Source organism: Natrix helvetica, assembly GCF_964273705.1.
Source record: "Natrix helvetica genome assembly, chromosome: 1".
In the NCBI taxonomy this organism is placed as follows: Eukaryota; Metazoa; Chordata; class Lepidosauria; order Squamata; family Natricidae; genus Natrix; species Natrix helvetica.
In genome coordinates, this window is record NC_138548.1 from 270,857,921 (window position 1) to 270,880,463 (window position 22,543).

The following is a 22,543-nucleotide window of genomic DNA, read 5'->3' on the forward strand; positions in this document are numbered from 1 at the left end:
TTTGGATTGCACATTGAAAGCTGAAGATCCTGAGCAAATCTTTTTTAGCACATCTCTGATGCTGAGAAATTGTTTTTTTTTTTTTGCCTTTCATGATGTTTGATTGTATCAATCTTCAGTTTTTCTCTTCTTTCCTTTTTCTCATAAATGTGAAGTGTCAAGAATATGTAGACAATGGAAAAGAATAGAATTCACGTAATGAGTTTCTGGAAATAAGGGCCAATTGTTCTTTCTCTCTTTCCACTTATTCTAGAACGAGCTGGTTTACTGATTTACTTGCTTTCCTTACTGGCTGCTTGTTTAGCTAAGGTTTGAAATTATGATGGTGCTGAAAAAGATTTACAACTGGTCCTTGAATGTGCAGGCATTGCAGCATCCTTGCAATCACATGATCACCATTCAGTCCCTTGGCAACTGGCATGCGTCTATGATGGCTGCAACATCCCCTGGTCACATGATTGACAATTGTGACCGTCACAGCTGACTTCCAACAAGCATTGTCAATGGGGAAGCCATCATGCTTAATGGCCTCTAGTGATTTGCTTCATGATCATAGACCGAATTGGCAACATAAGTCGAGTGCAGTCATGTGATGTTTCACTTTATGATCATGTCACTTAGTGATGCAGTTGCTGCTCTGTTTCATAGTTGGCAAATGAGGGCTACAAATAATTCAGCTCTGGAGACTCCCATATTCAGCTGGGGAATGGGAATAGGATGGAATTTCTATGTTCCACATGGATAGAGCACACCCAACAAGACTCTTTCACTTCTAGGTCCCTGAGCTGCTATGCTTGACATGAAGACCATTTCTTGTCTTCTTTGCCTTATCTTCAACATATCAACAAATATGATGCACCTTCATTGTCTCACTGTGATTCTAGTTATGGAGAGAAGAGAGATCAGACTTGTATGTCCTTACTATGGAGGGCAGCTAAGTTTGTCTTCTTGATCTCTGTGATAATTCTGGAATTTAGATTTAAGACTGATGCTGATGACATCACGTAGAGCTGCTCTGGCCATCCAAAGATAGCTAATGTTGAAGCAGCCTGCTGCCTGATCTGTTTGGAGGTTCAACCACATTGCAGAAATGTTCGATGCTTATGGTACTTGCTATTCTGCTGTCTCTGGATGTTTTTCTGATTCCTGGATTGGACTAGTCCATGAGAACTGGCAAGTGTTTTGACTTGTTATTCCTCAGCTCCAATCTTTATGGTAGCTGCAACATGGCTCTTGGACTGTAGTCCCTCTGACCCATGCCAATTACAGTACCTATAATTGCTAGAATTGCCATTGTGGCTGGCAATGTGTATCTTCCTCCTCCTCCTACCTAGGTGAATTGGTTGTAACTCTTTCCCACTGGTTCCCTTTTTGGTGACTGAGAATATGTGAATGCCTGCCATTCACTTTTATATGACACAAGGCATTTGGAGGTATAATTTTGGAGGCCACAATTTATTTTGCTGGTATGGAATGAGCATAGGCATTCTGTTGCTGTATGAATGAAATATATATCTGGAATAGGTGATACATTGGGCAATTCCAACCTGGAAGTCTTTAGATATGTGGATTTCAGCTCTTCTCTACAATGACTAATACATTCTGGGAATTTATCCTCATATCTGGACCACGGCTAGATTGAGAAGGTCTCTTTTTCCCCTGTCCGTATTGTAGAAAAAGACAAGTACTGGTGGGCAAATTTTCTTATAGAGCGCTTTTCATCAGCTCTAATATTCAAAGTTAAAAATCTCTGAAAAGATTTTGAAGAATCTCAAGAGTCTCTAGTAAATTATTTGAAAAGCATTGGCCTGGAGCAAGTGTTAACTGTTCTAATAAGGGAAGTGTGATTTAATTGTTTGACTAACTAGTTCATTTGTCCCTGGTTTGTTTTTTCAGTACTATGACTGGTACACATTTGACGAATAATCTTGCTTGTATTCCTCATTATGCTACGCTTTAAGTTGAGAATCATATTTGGCTGTCTACTTCCTCAGTTTAATTAATGCTTGCTCAACACTTTTGAGATACTTTAATGAAAGGTGTTGCAAAATGGTTAAGTGGTAAGGTTAGACTGTGCATCCTCATCATGTATGTGTGTGGGTTAACAGGAAACAGAAGGCTGAGTGCCACAGTGCCAATTATAGTGGCTGACTCAAATGAATGTTGACGTCTCTATACTCCATTTTATTTTATATTGATTTGAGATCTGTAGTTCCTTCCATAGTAGGCCAGTATGCTTTGAACATTCTTGGGTCTGGTCAAAGAGGAAGTGACAAAGATGTTGAGTGTATCTTAAATCTTAAAATAACTAAGCAATACTGTATCCTTTTTTTAACCTACATTTTGATTACTTCAGAAGCTAATTCCTTACGGTAAACTGTTAGTGAGCAGAGAATCACAGGGGCAAGTACTAAGACGTTGAGATATTAACAAACATGTTGGAGGCGGCGGCAGCAGCGCTTAACCACAATGACAACAAAAAGATGTTATTTACGGTACTTGCTTGTTAATGTCTGGTACCAGATATAAACTGCATTTCTGCAATGATGTCATGCATGTTTCTGTCTGTCTCTCTGTCTCGCTCTCTTTCCTTCTCCCCCTCACACACACACATACACACTTCAGGAGCACACTAAGGGGGAAGAATAGAGGGAATCAGTAGGAAGAGTCTGGTTTATTCTACGTAGGAAGTTTGATCTAATTTTTATCTCTGCTCACTTTTTGTTTTTGGTTGAAATAATTATTTTTAATTATATTTCATGAAAGGGGTTGTTTTTAATGATATTTTCTTCTTAAATATGTGGGGAGAAAGTTCTTCTTTGTTGGAAGAAAGATCGGATTGAATATAACATTTCTAGGGCATTCCCTAATCTACTTCAAACTCCCCTTTTGTGCCATTATTAGTAGAGGAGCAGTGGCAATAAAGCTTCTTGTGATGATGAGGCATCAGGAGACAGGCTATCTTCTCCAGCTGAGGACTTCTGCATTAGTAAATTGGAAAGCTCTCATAGTACATATTACCTGTCTTATACTAGACTAGAGCTTCAGATTACTTCAAGGGTAGTTTACACCTTTCTTCAGATAAAAGGAGCATAAAAATTTGAGGAGACAGAAGTGTAGTCTGTCCTTGCTCAATTCTGTAGACCATTCCTTCTAAAGATACCAGCCACGGTTGCTGGCAAAACATCAGAAAACTAAACTCTGAAGCTTAGTACTGTCCGATAAGATACCAGCCATGGAAGTCTAACCAACCTATTGTGGCACTTTGTCAATGCCTTTTGAGAAAGAGGAAGGGTAAAATTGGAAGGAAGTTTTTTTCATGAAAAAGAACAATTGTTTCCCAAGATCACCAATTAATTCTTTTGGGTGGGGGAAAATGGTGTACTTACAGCAACAGATGAGATGGAGATAGAAAGCTAAGATGCTGGAGCGGCAAGTTTAGACGTTCTGTGGGAGAAACTCAAGAGCCCTCTCAAGCACAGTATTACCTCTTCTAAAAAAAATAAAGGAATAAAAGGTATATATGTCTTTGGCTTACAACAGATCACTTGGTGACCGTTCAAAGTTACAACGGCAGTGAAAAAAGTGACTTATGACCATTTTTCACACTGACGACCATTGCAGCATCCCCATGGCCATGTGATTTACATTCAGATGCTTGACAACTGACTCACATTTACGACAGTTGCGGTATCCTGGGGTGATGTGATCACCTTTTGCAACCTTCTGACAAGCAAAGTCAATGTGGAAACCAGATTCACTTAACACAGGGGTGTCAAACACGCATCGTCACAGCGTCGTCACATGATGTATCATGATTTCCCCTCCCCCTTTGCTAAACTGGGCATGGGCGTGGCCAGAAGGTGATGCATCTGGCCCGCAGGCCACGAGTTTGACAGCCCCGACTTAACAAGTGTGTTACTAATTTAACAACTGTAGTGATTCGATTCACTTAATAAATTTCTCACCAACGTACATTTTGGGCTCAATTATGGTCATAAATTAAGGACTACCTGTACTGTGTAGTAAAGAACCACAAATCAAACCTGTATTTTTAGCCCATCATGCATACTTTTAGAGTATCTTCTACAAAAAGCAATGGGTTTTTTTTTCTAAAGAGGACAGCAAGGGTGATTTAGTGCAAATTTTTACTTTAAGGTAGTGTTAGTATAAATCCTGCAAAGCTTGTTTTTGACAGCTTTGTTTGTTTCGCAGATTGTAACTGACAGGATAGGCATGTCTCATCAATCCAGGAGGAGATGGTGAGAAGGGTAGTGAGTTCTTCTTGTGAAACAGGCAGTCTCATAAGCTGGCATACCTCAGGAAACACTAAGGTACTAATAAGGATAGGTGCACTGCTTATGAGGATTTATGCTTCTCTTGACTGAAGTCAATCCTGGGAACTTGAAGGACTATATTACTTAATCCTAAGTAACTATGTAATCAGCCAGTGATAAACACTATGGAAAGCTTAGTTCTGCCTGTTGGCAGCTGCAACAAAGGAACATGAAACCAGATCATCCATGAGTTGACATGTTCCTCCCTTCTGCATCATATTTATGAATCATCTCAAAAAGGATTGATTAATGCTTACCATCTGACTTATGGATCAATTTTAAGGAAGAACTGCCAAGCAATAAATTGAGTTTGGCACATTGTCTTGAAATGCAGCTATTGTGAACTTGCTGACCTGACTCTTTACTGCCTGTCAGGAATAGCCTATAACGTGTTGCCAAAACTAAAGGCTATCCATATAATCTTAGCATCTGAACAGTACATGTTTTTCTGAACACAGAACCTGCATTCTGTTCCATTTGTATACTTACTTTCATGTGGCCCATCTTGAGCCCACTTGTTCCAGTAAAATATTTTCCTGATAATGTTGAAAAATCATGCTATATATCAGTGATGGCAAACCTTTTTTGGCTGCCGTGCCAAAAGCGGGGGGGGGGAAGCACAGGGGTGGTGGTCGTGCGCCGGCATGCCACACCCATAATGCTATGCGTGCAACCTTCTCAGCGCGCGCATGCGTATGATCAGCAACACACACACACCACTTTTGGCAGAGTTTTTTTACCATCCCCAGGCTCCAGAGGCTTTCTAGGAGCCTGGGGAGGGCGAAAACAGCCTCCCTGCCCCCCCTCCCCCCGATGTCTTCCGGAGGCCTCAGGACCTACGGGGAACCCGGAGGTTCAGGAATGGTGACTTCCGGTTTGTCCGTAGGGTCGATTTTCAAACTCTGGAGCCTTCAGGAAGTTTCCCTGAAGGCTCTGGAGGTCGAAAATCGGCCTTACGGACAAACCGGAAGTCACTATTACCGAACCTCTGAGTTCCCTGTAGGTCCGTTTTCTGCCCTCCAGAGCCTTCAGGAGGCTTCCTGAAGAAGGCAAAAACCGTCCTACAAGCAAACCGGAAGTCTGTTCCTGAAGTTCTGGTTTGCCCGTAGGGCCGGTTTTTCGAGCTTTGAATGCTTCAGGGAAGCCTCCGGAAGGCGAAAAATGGCCTCAAAAGAAGGCCAAAGTCAGTTGGCACAAATGGCTCCGTGTGCCACCTGTGGCACGTGTGCCATAGGTTCGCCATCACGGTATATATCTTTCTACCAAGAATATGAAAAGAAAGGAAAATGCAAAATGGTTAGAAGAGAAAGGGGAAATGAAGGGAAAGCAAGCAATTGCAGAAAGAGCTCAAGAATTGATTGCTGGGAAACAGGCATGACTTGGATGAGAACTGAACTTTATGATTAGTTGATTAGTTACCCTTTATGCTAAGCATCTTCATTTGCAACTCTGCTTTATATGTCATGATCATGTTCTTTTATTCTTTTTAAACAAAACATTCATTGGATCAAGTCAAACAATATCTACAGATCCCTCCTTTTATTGGATGTAAGTAACTATATTTATGGAAAACTGCACCTGTGAATTGGTTTAATGTGCTGTGTAAACCAGAGATATCGGAAAAAGAAACCTAGAAAAAAAAGTTGGTTTCATTTTCTGACTTGTTTTCTTGGAACAAATCACAATCTTTGTTTTACATATGCAGGGCAAACCATGCTGCAGCTGCATATAAATTATATGGATGGAAACTAATAAAGGAGAAAACCAAGCTAGAAGTAAGGAGAAATTTCCTGACAGAATAATTAAGCAGTTGAATGGCTTGCCTTCAAAAATTGTGGATGCTCCATTACTGGAGGTTTTTAAGAAGAGATTGGACAACCATTTATCTGAAGTGGTATAGAGCAGGAGACTTCAAACTTTTTAAAGAAGGGGCTGATTCACAGTCTCTCAGACTGTTTGGGAGGGGGGCGGACCGGCTGGGTGGGCGTAGCTAGGTGATCATGTGACTGGGTGGGCGTGGCTGAGTGGTCACGTGACGGTGGGCGTGGCCAATTTAGCAGTCCATTTTGCCTTTGTCCTTGCTGTACTTGCCCTCCCCTACTCACCCACCGGCCCTGGATCATATGGCTGTGAAAAACATCCTGAAAGACTGTTTTTAAAGCACTTTTAAAGCCTTTTAAAGCACTACTTTACAAGCTGGCAGCAGTCCCTGCCTACTTACCCACTGGCCCTGGATCACATGGCTACATTGGCGAGATCACCCCTCAGTCAGCTAGCCCTCCCCCACATCCTTCGGCCTTACCTTGGGCAGCAGCAGTGTGATTAGAAGTGCAGCTCAACCAGTGAAATAACTAACCAGAAATGCAGCTGAAGTGGATGCTCGCTGGAAGATAAGGCCAACGGTGAAGGGTGGGGTGAGGGACGGGGCTGAATTCCACCACTCCATGGGCCAGATACTTTGCATTGGCAGCTTGTATCCAGACTGCGAGCCATAGTTTGAGGATCAGTGGTATAGAGGGTCTCCTGCTTCAGTAAGGTGTTAAAGTAGAAAATTTCTAAGATCCTTTCTGTTAATAAGAGTGCAGCCATTCTGTTTTAATTTAATATGCTAATACAGACTTCAGTTAACCTTCAATGTCCATCTTTATGTAATGATATTAGGTATATTATTAGTCATGTATAGGATTATATGAGAAGCATATCATCTTAAGCCATTCTTGCTATTGTTAAAGTAAATTAGCATTTTAAAATAAAAATATAGTTAGTTAATTAGAAGCATTGCATATCTGTGGCCTATTTTTTGCTAAGGAAATGTCTGCATATTACTTAATCCTAGAGCACTTGCATATCTTGGCCTGTTTTTTTTTCCTAAGAAACATCTGCATATTACTTAATCCTTGGAATGATGAGAACAGACATTAATGATGTAACACGTATGAGAACATGAACATAAGGGAATAGGTTGAGTCCACTGTTCCCACTTCCTGTCCCATACAGTAAGGTTCATGCTGCCTGAACAAAACTGGAAATCATAATAACTTTGAGAAAGGCAGGATCATGTTGTCTCTTTACTCCGTTCCATTCACATACATCGTACATAGAACAGTCTTTCTCAACTTCAGGAACTTAAAAAGAATTTTAGATGGCTCAGCTTGCTGGCTGAGAAATTCTAAGAGTTGAAGTCCCCACATATTAAAGTTTCTGAGATTGAGAAATGCTGAAATAAAGCTTCTTGGAAGAAAAAAATGTGCCACATCTCAACTTTTAAATAATATCTTTCTATTTGTAAAATTGAAAAATGGAGATCCATTTAAAATGGATTTATTTAGCCTAAATGAATGAAGCTGAAACCTTCCTGGAAAGAAATTGTTCATATTTGGTCATGTAATGTAAAAACTCCTATTTTGAACATAATGTTGTTAATTGGGAGCCAAGAAAGAGTATCAACCTGCCCAATTATTAACATGTCTAAGCTTGAATCTTATTTCTATTCATTGTGAGTATATTCTGTTGTTGTTTTTTTATTGAGAAGATACACACTGTACTTATTATTTAACTGATAAGGACCTACTTTTATTTATGCCGTTAGGAACTTTCATGTTATTTAACATCACAATCACATAAAAAGTACATCATCTCACTACTTAAGTATGTTTCCTTTGAAATGATTGTTAGGTCAGTTGTTCTGCATTCTGCACATGTTGTAGAGAGACAGCATGAGTATTTTGAAGAGTAATTATTTTTCTGAACCTGCATAGTTCAGTCCTATAGCAAAGTTTATTTCTCTTTCAGTACAATGTCCTTGGCACATTTCATTCAAATAAAGGCTTGTTTTAATATCTTCTAAAAATTAAACCACCTATTTTCTTCTCCCCTGCAGTGTGAATGAACTCTATGTGGATGATCCAGACAAAGACAGTGGGGGAAAAATAGAAGTAAATTTGAACATCACCTTGCCAAGTCTGCACTGTGAATGTGAGTTTTCCTTATTCAGCTAAGATTACAATTGTGATTGTACAATTAAGTTAGTTACATATTTCACATTCAGATCCCAATGAGTAATACTTGTTCTTTTCTTGGAAAAATTTTTTTTTTATGTAGAATTACATTCTTGCTTTTATGAATGACTTTTCTGGTGCTGCTAAATATTTATTTAGATAATAGTGTACTTATCACGGTAACAAATGACAGGGTACTTAACAGAAAAGAGAAATATTTACTGAACACTCTTTTCTTAAAAAGGGCATGCAGAGCTTATTTGGCATATAATCTCATGTTTTCAGTACTAGGCAAAGAGCGTTTATGAAAAATAATGGTTTCAGAATGGTTGTAAGGCTGTTGTAACTATTTTTACAACGATGTGAGATTTACAGCAAAGTACAGATTTTCTACATAGAATTTCTACCATCAGCTCATACGTCACTGGATTTCTCTCTTCTGTTGTGAGAGAAGCACACAAAGTCCACTGAAATGACTTGATCTGATGGCAACTCCTGTGCTTGTTGACTCCTCCCCTCCCAAGGTACATCTTAAATTTTTGGAAGGCAATTAGTCACTATGGATCTTAGGGAAAAAGAAAGAGAAAGCAAGCATCATTTATAGCAGGTATTGAAGTATTACAGCTTCTGGGAACCTTAGCAATTAACACACATTTCTCACATAAATCTCAATAAGTTCCTTTTTTAATTTCAACTGTTCTCGAAGTGACTGAGTAGGACACGGTAATCATTTTCAGATGTTAATGGGTTTAAAATTATAGGAAGGACAAGCTATACTGCAATATATTTTCTTTGATGTGCTTCTTTTTTTAAAAAAAAAGTCTTATTTTGAACCCAGTCCACTGGTCCATTTGTTGCTTCCCCTGAGAGTGAGCATCCCAGCAGAATCACAACATATTATTAGCTTTAATATCAATAGCGTAATGGGAGAGAGGCATGAAGGTATCCAGCTAAAGCAAGCAGATACCTAGACAGTACTGGTCAACAACTATATCCCCTGTTCCCCCCAAAATAAGACCTCCCTGGATAATAAGCCCAATCGGACTTTTGAGCGCATGTGCTTAAATAAGCCCTCCCCTGAAAATAAGCCCTGCCTGAAAATATTGCAACACAACAGCAGACAAACGCTTCGGGACAAAGTGCCAGGATCGTAGACAGGACAGGAAAGAGGAACACATGGGAAGGTGAAGGGAGAGGGCAGGGATGATGGGCATGGGAGTAGGGGAAAGAAAGTCCCCTCTCAATGGCTCCCTGTCTCAGACAAATGCTTGACGTCTATAAATACCTGGGCAACACCGGGTCATCAGCTAGTTATTATTAAAAGAAGATGGAGGAGCTCAGTTATACTGTAGTATCAGATATAGTCAGGTGCTGAATATGGAACAGATCCTAAAATGCTCGTGTAAAAGCTCCAATTTAAGCTAAAGAAGAAGAAAGTAAGTCAATTTCCACAAAATGTTCTTGAACATATCCAGTATTTTTCAAGAACATTAAGAATTATGTTGAAGTCCTGAGCTTCATTGATAGAGAACTGTAGGAATTATGGAATGAACTTAAAGAAGTTGTTAAAGATGAATATGTAAGGAGACTGCCAAAAATAAAGAAAACAAACTGGATGTCAAAAGAAACCATGAAAATTGCCGATAAGAGAAGCCAAAGTCAACCTCAGAATGGAACTTAACTAGAGAGCTATTAGAAGAGACAAGAAACGGTATTACAACAACGTCTGTAAAGTCATTGAAGGTGGAAGCTGACATGAAAAAACAGGGAAGGGTTTTTAAAAATCTCTGTACCCAGAAGATTCCAATCTCAAATTGGTATGGTAAAGAGTGCCAATAGATGTAACCAATTCAAAGGAGATCAAAAAAACCAAAAACGCAACACACATAATTTTTTTAAAGTGTGTGTGTGTATTAGAAATGCTTTGAGGAAAACAAAAGCTATATCTCATTTATTCATCTCTCTGTGTGCGGGTTAACTGACCAAATGTTTTGAGCCGTATCAAATAATAGAAGCTTGTCGATATCTTGCTAAAGGAGAGTCGATGCTTGCATTCTAGCATTGACTCACTGAATACTTCTGGTAGTATTTAACAGAATACTAAATTCTTTGAGTCCATAAAACTAGGGGAACATTATATATTTAATGATGATTATTTTTCTATCTAGTTTCACTTTCATATAAAAATGGGAAATACAGTTATGTCTTTATGTTAAGTCATTTATAATAAATTCTCTCTTCCTCTTTTTAACTCTGGTCTTTGACCTGTAGTGATTGGATTAGATATTCAAGATGAAATGGGAAGACATGAAGTTGGCCATATTGATAACTCAATGAAAATTCCTCTGAATAATGGCGATGGGTGCAGATTTGAGGGTCATTTCAGCATCAACAAGGCAAGTAAAACTGAAACCATTCAGGGGAAATGTTGAAAAGCTTTGAAAAGAAACTGCTTGTATGTTTAGAGAGTCAAATGTGCTGCAAGAACTGTGATTTAGGTCATATACCACTGCAGAAGAAATGCTGCTGTTTAAAGTAGCCCTCAGATTGTAAACACTGCTATTTAAAGTGGCCCTCAGATTGTAAAGGAACGAGGTATAAAATTTGTCATTTATGAAGAAAAAACAAGTTTTGTGTTTTTACCCTTAATAGCATAGGAATCTGCAACTTTTCTTACTCATAATCAGAGTAAGAAGGTATTACAGAAATAACTGATGACATCAGAACCTCTTCCTGAATAAGTGTCCTGGTTGACAGTTTTCATATAGCTTTGGTTTCTGGAAATCAGAATCTTGTTAAGAAAATTGATTTTATTTCTCTGTTCCATGGAATGTTGCCACAAAATGAAGTAATCTACATTATTGTTAAATTAAGTACATTTTCCACTCTGTGTTTCATGCAACAGTTGAAGCATTTAGCAAGAAAATATCCCATCCTTACTATTTTGAAATAACTTGTTAATAAACACCATTCATTTCCATGCTGATCTTGAACAATCACTTTTCATTTATGTATTCCATTTGGAAATATACTTTATTTAAAATCACTGACAGCAGTAATTCCAGTTTATTGGGCATTAGTCAAATTCTATTTTAGGGACCCATCCAGTCTAAAGTCTCAGCATTGCAAGATTCAGGCAAACTGAACAAGGTCAGAAAAGAGTAATATAGTTCATTGGGGAACTAAAAATAAGCTTCAGTGAAGAGTAATGGGAGGAATTATCAATGTTTAAAATGAAACGAGAACACTGCGGAAAAAATAAAGTAACACTGTTCAAACATCTGAAAAAATTATAGGAAAAAAAGTCATGCTCTGTTAATCATTAATGTCAGTTACCACAAAGCAGATTCCAAATGAATTTTAGGAGGAAAAAAAACCTATCTAAGACTTGGAAACTGCTTCTAGACTTCATGCTGTAAAAAGGAAAAAAAATGAAAATGTGATTTTAAGTCTTGATGATTACATTAACTTCGTTTTTATAGAAATGCCTAGTACTTGCTAAATAGATAAAGCAAAAAAATTAAGGTTGTAATTGTATTTTGTACTCTACCGCACTGAAAAATATTGGAAGTCACTGCCTTGGTTTTTCCTTTACCTTTTACCTTTCTCCCTTCTTTTCCTTCCCTTATGCCCTTTTTATATTTGTTCCTATTTTTGTTTTATGTTATAATAAATTTCAACAAAATTTGATGGAACAACCAGTTTTGTGGATAAGGTGGGATTCCTTTTACTGGGTGTGTTCAAGCAAAGGTTAGACTGGAATGCTTTAATTTGAATTCCTGGATTAAGCAGGGTTAGATCTGATGTTCTGAATGGTCCCTTCCAACTTTTGGTTCTATAATACGTTCACATGATTTCATAATGGGAGGCTTAATGAAACTGGAGATAGTCTCTGCTCCAGCGGTTTGATCCCTAGCTCTACATAGTGGGGTGAACTACTATCACTTACCTTAGCTTCTGCCCACCTTGTAGTTTGAAAGCATGTTCTATGCGAGTAGATAAATAGGTACTACTTCAGTGGGGTGACAAGTTGGTGCTCCGTACAGGCAGTCAAATTTCTGTTCTAAACCTTCCAGGTGGTGGCACCCATTTGCAAAGTGGCTCCGGGGAAGGGGGGGGGGGTTCTTGGATGACGTTGCAGGAAGAGCCACTTATCTTTGTGGTGCAAAGCTAGTCCTATGGCACACTGTAGGAGACACACAAGTGTGTATCTAACAGAGCTGGTAAACAGGCAGCCAAATTACAAATCTTCAGTAGCATTGTAGTCTCCTGACTACTGTAACAATCCCACGTATTCCAATAATAATAATGATTTCATAATTACTGTAAATGATTAGCTTTAAGATTAGTTTAAAAGCAGCAATAACAAACTGTTACTAATACACTGTCACAATTAGAATTGTTACCCATTTATACGTGCATATAAATCAACAATTTAGAAGAAGAAAGCTTGCAATTTTTTGTTGTCATAAGTATATATGCAACCAGACATCATTGGAGAAATATTCTTTGTTCCTTCTGAAAAGAGAAAATATTTTTTCTAAGAATTTTGATACTACCTGAAGTTTTATAATTGCTTGCATTAAAACAAATACTTTAGAAAGTGTAATGTATGATTAATTGTAGAACACATCTTTAATCAGTTAAACTAGAAATTTATTTTGACTAAATCCAAGTTCGAAAGGAATACAGGAAAGAAAATCGAATATCCCGTGTTCTCAATAGATGTGGAGATAGCATCCATATATGGGTTGACATTATCCGCCTTCTGATTGGACTGAGTCTGATTAAAGACAGTTAAGACATGCCCCTTGTTGCTAGCCTTAGTCAGCTTTTAGACTCAGTCCACTTCAAGGACGGTTATATCATCGTATATCGTAATCTGTGCTCTCCAAGCAGAAACTAGGTGTCTACCTCAGCCATTCCACTCTATGGAGATGCCATGCTATCAGCCCCCTCTGCCACAAAGATCTTGCAGGAGAAGAGCGGTCTGGACAACCGTGGGATCTGGCAGGTTGAGAGCTGTGAACCATAAAAACAAAGCTTTTGCTGTGACCCAGCAAAACAGATATAGTGCCCTTGCTGACCTTAATGGGGACACTAAAGAGTTAGGTCAAGGTAGTTGTGATAATGATGACTCAAATAAGCAGGGGATCATGGTCCAAAATGAAGTACCTTCTTCGGAAATGCGAAATGGGGAACCAGGTATCACACATCAGTCACAGAAGAAGAGCAAGGTAAGCAAAAAGAGAAGCCACCTTCTGGTTGGTGATTCAATCGTAAGGGATGTAAATTTAGGAGAGGATATGGAGGTTTTAAAAGATGTCAGGTGTCTTCCAGGTGCTACTGCCAGCAGAGACAAGAGGCGTATTCTTAAGATAGTCAAGAATGCAAGTAAGGACTGTGACATTGATGCTATTATACATCTCGGCACAAATGATCTGTCCCAAAAAGATGTACTTTCTGTGCAGAATGATTTCCAGAACTTGGGATATGAACTTAATAGTATAGGTTGTAGGCTTATCTTTTCAGAGGTTTTACCTGTATATAAGGAACAAAAAGGGAAGGGCCAGCGTGTAGCAGAGTTTAATGTTTGGCTAAAGGAGTGGTGTAAAAGGGAAGGCTTTGGTTTTATTAGTCATGATGCCTGTAGCTGGTCCAATGAAAAACTGTACAAAAGAGATGGGTTGCACCCATCCAAGAAAGGGACTGGGTTACTTGGCATTAAATTCACAGATTTTCTTGATAAACATTTAAACTGAAGAGCGGGGACAGAGAATTAATAGATACAGAACATTTCTGTCCCCAGGAAACTAAATTTCATAGGGTTATAAGTGCATGTAACATAGATGTGTGTGTGGGTAAGATTATCACTCCTGCTGTCAAGCAAAACCAAGCATTTAATAGTGATTGCCATACCATGTGCATGAATCACACAAGTGGCAAGAAAATAGGGGCAGTCAGTCATAACACAGGTTATGTAGACAGTAAACACAGGGTCAATCAAAATGGACTCAAATGTCTATACACCAATGCACAGAGTATGAGGAATAAACAGGGCGAATTAGAAATTCAAGTAAAAGAGGGCAGATACGATATTATTGCCATTACAGAAACTTGGTGGGATGAAACCGACAAATGGAACATACAGCTAGAAGGATTTAAATTATTTAAAAGAAATAGACCAAATAAAAGAGGAGGTGGAGTTGCACTATATATAAGAAATAATTACATCTCTACAGAAATAGAACACAACAATGATGAGAACTATCTTGAATGCATTTGGGTCAATATTAAAGGTTGTGGGGGAAATGACACTGCCATAGGTCTATACTACAGGCCACCCAACCAAGCAGAGGAAGTAGATGAACTTTTTGCTAGTCAGCTAACTAAGGTATGTAGGAAGCACACCACAGTAGTAATGGGAGATTTTAACTACCCTGACATCAACTGGGAAACAAACTCTGCACCAAGTGGAAGATCCAACAGGTTCTTAAGAAACCTAGCAGACAACTTTGTTTTCCAAAAAGTAGAGAAGGGAACAAGGGGATCAGCCATATTGGACTTAATCCTCACTAACAGAGAGGAAATGATAGAAGGTGTTGAAGCCATAGGAACCCTGGGGGCAAGTGACCATGCAATATTGGAATTCAACATTATCCAAACACAAGTAGTAGAACAAAGCCAAACTAGAGTCTTGGACTTTAAGAAAGCTAATTTCAATAAACTTAGAGAGAGCTTGGGAAAAATTCCATGGATGAGAATCCTCAAGGGGAAAACAACTCAAGAAGCTTGGGAAATTTTGAAAAATGAGATTACAAAAGCCCAGTCTAGCATAATACCAATGAAGAAGAAAAATATCAGCTCCCAAAAGAAACCAGCATGGCTGCATAAAGAACTATCTGACAAACTGAAAGACAAAAAAGGTAAGTATAAAAAGTGGAAGGAGGAGGACATAACTAAGGCAGAATATCAGCAAACAGCCCGAGCCTGTAAAGATGAAGTGAGGAAAGCTAAGGCTCACAATGAAGAAAGGCTTGCCACAAAAGTAAAAATTAACAAAAAAAGCTTCTTCCAACATGTTAAAAACAAGAAAAAAGTTAAGGAAACAATTGGTCCATTGCTAGGAGAAAGTGGCAAGAAGGTGACAAGCAACAGGGAGAAAGCAGAACTATTAAACTCATGTTTTGCATCTGTCTTTACACAAAGGGATAAAACAGTCCAACCTGTCAAAAGCAGCACCACAAAAATCAGATTAGGAACACAAATTGAAATAGGGAAGAAAATGGTAAGTGAGCACCTGTCTACTCTAGATGAGTTCAAATCACCAGGACCGGATGGATTACACCCCAGGGTTCTGAAGGAACTAGCAGACGAGATCTCAGAACCACTGAATTATATCTTTCAGAGATCCTGGAACACCGGGGAACTACCAGAGGACTGGAAAAGAGCTGATGTGGTTCCCATCTTCAAAAAAGGGAAAAAAATAGATCCAGGAAACTACAGACCTATCAGCCTGACCTCAATACCAGGAAAGATTCTGGAAAAAATAATCAAGCAACGAATTTGCGAACACCTAGAAGCAAACAAAGTAATAGCCAAAAGTCAACATGGATTTGTCATAAACAGATCATGCTAGACTAATCTTATTGCATTCTTTGATAATGTGACAAAATTAGTGGACCAGAGGAATGCCGTTGATATAGTTTACTTGGACTTCAGTAAGGCTTTTGATAAGGTAGACCATAACCTACTACTAGATAAAGTAGAAGAATGTGGGTTAGACAGCATCACCACCAGATGGATTCGTAACTGGCTGACCAACCGCACTCAACGTGTAGTCCTCAATGGAACTGCATCTACATGGAGGGAAGTATGCAGTGGAGTACCCCAAGGCTCTGTTTTAGGCCCAGTACTCTTCAACATCTTCATCAATGATTTGGATGAGGGAATAAATGGGAAACTCATCAAATTTGCAGATGACACCAAGCTGGCAGGAATAGCCAACACTCCAGAAGATAGGCTTAAGATACAGAAGGATCTTGACAAACTTGAACATTGGGCACTATCTAATAAAATGAAATTCAAAGGTGAAAAGAGTAAGGTTCTACATTTAGGCAACAAAAACGGAATGCACAGGTACAATATAGGTGGTACCGTGCTCAATAGTAGTAACTGTGAGAGGGATCTTGGAGTTCTAGTGGACAATCATTTAAATATGAGCCAGCAGTGTGCAGCAGCTGCCAAAAAAGCCAACACAGTTCTAGGCTGCATCAACAGAGGGATAGAATCAAGATCACGTGAAGTGTTAATACCACTTTATAATGCCTTGGTAAGGCCACACTTGGAATACTGCATTCAGTTCTGGTCGCCACGATGTAAAAAAGATGTGGAGACTCTAGAAAGAGTGCAGAGAAGAGCAACAAAGATGATTAGGGGACTGGAGACTAAAACATATGAAGAACGGTTGCAGGAACTAGGTATGTCTAGCTTAAGAGAAAGAAGGACTAGGGGAGACATGATAGCAGTGTTCCAATATCTCAGGGGTTGCCACAAAGAAGAGGGAGTCAAGCTATTCTCCAAGGCACCTGAGGACAGAACAAGAAGCAATGGGTGGAAACTAATCAAGGAGAGAAGCAACTTAGAACTGAGGAGAAACTTCCTGACAGTTAGAACAATTAATCAGTGGAACAGCTTGCCTCCAGAAGTTGTGAATGCCCCAACACTGGAAGTCTTTAAGAAGATGTTGGATAGCCATTTGTCTGGAATGGTATAGGGTTTCCTGCCTAGGCAGGGGGTTGGACTAGAAGACCTCCAAGGTCCCTTCCAACTCTACTATTGTATTGTATTGTATCTCTGAGGAAATTTATTGACTTATTTGCAGAAAATAGATTGTTGATGATTGCTCCTATTGGCTGTATTGGAAATCCACCTTAGCCGAATTGGTCTGGGTAGGCTGGAGCAAAAAAGGCTTCTACGCCTCTGCTCGCCTTGAGGAGCATCAACCTACAATGTTGCCAAAGCGGGAAAGAGCAAAGTGCTCTTCAAAGGCTCACTAAGTGTGTCCCAGACCTTGCTTAGAGACTGGCATGCCTCCCTTGTCAGCTGAACCTCTGCGCTCCTTGGAGGCTTGACTTTGACAAGTGAGTGTGCCCTTTGCAGCGCTGTCGCTTCTCTCTCTAATTGCGCCCACGCTGTTTCTGAAGCGGCTGGAGAGAGTGCGGCTGTCAATCTGGCATTGCTAGGTGAGCGAGGGAAGAGAGGACAGTCGGGCGGTGTCCCAGACAGCCGCCGCACTGTTTGTAGCATGCCACTGAGCTGTTTGAGGCAGCCCGCTGAGCTGCCAAGCTAATTGCAGTCGCTGCGCCATTTGAGGCTTCCTACTGTGACCACGCTGCCTCCAGCCATCAGCCCATTGATTCTGCTGGGTCGGGCTTGAGAGGCAGCGGTTTTTCACCCAGAGTGCGAGGACTCTGAATTTAATTGGAAGAAAGGAGAGGCTGCAGAAGGGAGGTGAGAGCCCTTTATGTGCCTGGATTTCCAGGGCACTCAGAAACTGAGCAACAGCATCTCTAAGGCCTCTGCGGGCCGTTAAAAAAGGCACAAATGCCATTTTGTTTGTCTCTTAGTTGTTTTAAAATGGCAGACGCAGCTGAAGCTGAGGAACCTGTGCCTCAGGACATTCTTAGCTCCAACCAAGGGCTCCTGATTGTGGTGGAGGCTTCCGCCCCCCAAGAGGGTTCCCATCACAAGGGAAAGAAAAAGTCTGAGGCAGAGGCTACCCCTTCAAAGGGGAAGAAATCTTCCAAATGTGCTTTCCACTCTGGCAAGGCTAAGGACCCGGTTGATGGCACAGCTGATTCCAAGCCGCACCGCAGGCATTCGTCCTCCTCCTCAAAAGTGGATCAGGGTCTAGGGCCAGTAGCAAGTCAGTTCAGCCATCACCTCTTTCCCTGGAGCAGAACCCTGGCTCTTTCAGTCCTTTGTTGCCCATAAATACCTCGGAACTGTGGGGTTCAGGGGCTGACTTGCAAGGACACTTATTGCAAGATGCTCCACTTGGGGCAGTAAGCACTAGGCCCATTTCAGCCATGTTCACTCCTACAGATGCAGGGCTTCGCCCAGAGCTTCAGTTGCCTTCCATGCCTACTCTGCCTCCCCTGCCAGTGTCCAACATCCAGGACATTATATCTTCCGCTATTGCTCAGGGCATAGTTGCTGGTCTGCAACAGAGGCCTGCAACAGTCCAGCAGGAGCCCCCTGCAGCTGCGCCACCTAGGCTACGTCCAGTGTCACCGGCTAGATCTCCCCGTAGTCCGTCTCCAGTCTCTGAGGATGAGGAGATTAAAGATGCGGAATTCTCTAGGGATGAAGAACCTGTCCCAGAAAAAAACCCATTTTCAGGGCTATTCCAGCCAGCACATTTCAAAACCCTGTTGGCTAAGGCCAAAGCATCGGGCACCTTTATGGCTTTGCCAGCTGCACAGGGCCGGCTACAATGTCTGCATCGGCTGATACATTTTTTCTCGAACAGACAGTTGAATTGGATACTATTCCGGCCCCAAAGTTGTTCGTGGACGTGGTGAAACACCAGTGGGCAGCTCCAACATCAGGCCCTACACCATTATCCATGGACAAGAAGTTCTACAATGTGGCCAATGAGCTGAGTCATCTCCTCCAAGTTCCGTCTATCGATGCTCCAGTAGTGGCACTTCACTCTCCAACTCCCATGCCGGGTTCCCAAGAGGAGCTCCTCAAGCTGGAGGATAAGAAAGCTGACCTCACAATACAGCATGGACATCAAGCGGCGGCTTGGGCGGTTCGAGACTCAATGTCTGCATGGTTTTTCTCCCGCTCTTCCCTGTTTTGGCTTCAACAGCTGCAACAAAGGATTCCTGCAACTGACTCGAGGGCCCATCAAGACCTCAATAAAATAATGGCGGCCATTCAATTCACAGCGGACACCACTCTGCAGGCTATTCGCTTTACGTCCAGGGCCATGGCCTCCTCTGTGGCCTCCCGCTGGCTCTTGTGGCTCCGCCAATGGCAGGTGGACATGAGACACAAGTGGAAGCTGGCATCCACTCCCTATAAAGAGGGGTCCCTCGTAAGAGAGGCCTGGAGCCGCTTCTTATTGAGGACAAGGATAAGCGGAAGGTCTTACCATCAGCCTCCAAGAAAGGTGCCTACCACGCCACTCCTTATGTTAGGAGACAGCCCTTTCTGGTGCAGGACTATGGTACCTCCTTTCGAGGCCATTATTTTAGTTCCTCGGGCTACAGGGCCCGGGGGCGTGGTATCGCCAGAGATAACGGCAGCAGGTCTCCATTCCCATTGGGGAGTGGTTGCTGTGCTTTGCAGACCAATGGGAGGCTACCACTGATGACGACTGGGTATGAAGGACCATTAGATCTGGTCTAGCTCTAGAATTCCTCTCCACTCCCCTGAGTTTCTTTATTCGTTGCCCGATGTCTAGCAATCCGGACAGGCAAGCCCTCATGAATTCGGCAATACAACATCTCCTGGACATCAGGGCGGTTCAACCGGTTCCGGACGGTCAATTACGCCAGGGCTTTTATTCTATTCTCTTTGTTATCCCTAAGGCCTCGGGGGGCTGGAGAGCAATTCTAGACCTAAAGCACCTCAACCGGCATATAAAATACCACCGGTTTAAGATGCAGTCATTACAATCTATCCTGGCAGGGGTGAGGGAAGGTGACCTCTTAGCATCAATTGATCTGACGGAGGCCTAGCTTCACATCCCGGTTTTGCCAGAACATCAGAAATTCTTAAGAGTCTGTTACGGGGGGCAACATTACCAGTATATGGACTTGCCAGTATACGGCCTCTCTTCTGCCCCCTGGACATTTACCAAAGTGCTGGCAGCATTGGCCGCGCATCTCTGCCTTCGGCATGTGCATATCCAATGCTACCTTGATGACCAGGTCTATCCAGATCTATATCTGGAGCAGGGCATGATCTTTACCTCACGATAACTACCTTGGAGACTCACAGTTTCTCTATTAATAGGGCCAAGAGCCATCTAAACACCTCTACCCGAATATTGCATCTGGGGGCATGGATCGATTCGATCTCCAGTCAGGTCTTCCTATCGGAAGATTGGCAAGCCAGCATTGTTCAACTGGTTAGGGAAGACTCGCAGGAATACGTCACTACTGAAGGTCACTGTTCCGATGGATGTCCTCCGATCACTCAGTTGGTGGAAGTCAATGGCCATCACCAAGGGCTGCCACTTCAGGGTGGTTCATGGGGTGACAGTCACCATGGACGCCAGCCTTTATGTCTGGGGGGCCCACTTGCAGGCGCAGATGGCCGAGGGCCAATCGGACCAGGCGGACAGGACTCGCAACTTAAACTGGTTAGAGCTGAGAGCCATCCACCTGGTCCTCCAGAGATTCCTCAGCAGCATTGCTAGCCAGCATGTGCTGGGCTTAACAGACAACATGGACACCAAAGGCCATGTGAACCATCAGGTTGGCAAGAAGTCCAAAAGCCTCATGGCGGAAGCCATTCAACTGGGCCTCTGCGTGGAGAGGCACCTGGCTTCCTTGACTGCAGAACACATATCAGGGTTGGCGAATGTTTGGGCCGACTGGCTCAGCTGGGCCAAGGTGGACAATGCATGGGTGGTGTCTCCACCCACGTTGGCGCACCAGTTGTGGACCTTTTCGCCACCCCATACAACTCGCAACTTTCTTGCTTTTACAAGAAGTTCAGGACACAAGGGGCGGAAGGGACGGACGCTCTCAAATGTCGGTGGCCCCCCTGGACTGCTTTATGTGTTCCCTCTGCTGCCCCTGATTCCCCGGGTGTTACGCAAAGTGATAGTGGAACAGGCGGAGGTAATCCTGGTGGCCCCGCATTGGCCATGGCGGCCATGGTTTGCTGATCTGCAGACTTTGTCAGTGGACAGACCCTGGAGAATTCCTGTGACCGAGAGGGCCCTTAGCCAGGGGTCACTGGAGCATCCGGACTCACAGTGGCTCCAGCTAACCACCTGGCGCTTGAGCGAGACTCTCTGAGGGTGAACAGCTTTTCCTCCAGGGTCATCGGCATGATCCAGGCCTCCTAGAGGCCTTCCTAGTGCACATATATGATGCTATGTGGCGTAATTTCTGTAAGTGGTGTGCCAAGGAATCTGTACATTCCCCAACTGCCTCGGTACCTCAGGTATTGAAGTTTCTTCAAGATGGGCTGGAGAAAGGGCTATCACCCAATACGTTAAGACGGCAGGTCGCTGCTCTGGCCACAATTCTGACCTGGGGGGAGGGACAGCCTTTATCCCACCATCCGGCTGTCAGGAGGTTCCTTAAGGGGGCAGTCAACTTGGGCTTCCGGTTTTTCCTTGAGCATCGATGGCAAGCTTTCTCTGAGCTTGTCAGATCATTAGGCTGTAGAGGTGTTTTTTAAAGATCTTTAACGCCTTGGACGCTCGTAAATTCTTGGAATTTACGAGGGAGAGATTCAGCTGTCGGGTTGAGCCACTTGTAGCCCTCCGGAAGGATTTATAACCTCTGGAGTGCGGCAAGGAATGCCCCCCCTCACAGTTGTTGCATTCTCCGGTCTTTTGATGTCCTCTGCTAATGTGGAGCCAGACGCCGGGATCAGCCTCAACTTCTAGCAACATCCCAGAAGGAAGAAAGACACTTGCAAGTAAGCTCTAAGTGGGGGGAAAAAATCTTTTAAAAAAAAAGAACGCTACTGCTGAATTTGAGAAGCGTGGGTTAAGAACAAAGGATTCAAAATGGCATTGATTTATAGTTGAAAACCTAAAGAAAACGAAAGCTAATTGCTTGCTGATAGCTGGGGCGGCTGAAATAGCTATTAACAACTTTTAAGTCGGTTTGCATAACCTGACCTACTTGGAAGAGTATTTTGTGAGAAAGCTGGAAAGAACTGTCCTCCTTTTTTTTCTGTTAATTATGGCAACGGATCAAGGGGCAGCTCCCCCAATGAATCTCCAGGACTTGAAGGACTTTATAGGCAAGGAACTTAAAGAGATTAAACAAATGGTCCAAGACACTATAAAAAGGTCCGATCAAATTGATAAAAATATGCAAACTATCGCAACGGGATTATCAGAGGTGGTTCTTAAGGTGGACAACAAAATTGATCAATTAGCTGTGGATTTGGAATCCAAAACAAAAGAAACAGATTTGAAATTTGTGGAAATGGAAGGGAATATGC

General features: G+C 41.9%; 1 protein-coding gene across 1 annotated transcript in view; it reads left to right on the plus strand.

The window, feature by feature from the left end:
• Nucleotides 1–22,543, plus strand: part of ERGIC1 (endoplasmic reticulum-golgi intermediate compartment 1) — a 94,064-nt gene that overhangs the window by 46,214 nt on the left and 25,307 nt on the right. Inside the window, exons 4-5 of the mRNA XM_081942235.1 lie at nucleotides 8,218–8,312; nucleotides 10,607–10,731. Of these exons, the coding sequence (XP_081798361.1) occupies nucleotides 8,218–8,312; nucleotides 10,607–10,731 (220 nt within the window). The remainder of the gene's footprint in view (nucleotides 1–8,217; nucleotides 8,313–10,606; nucleotides 10,732–22,543) is intronic.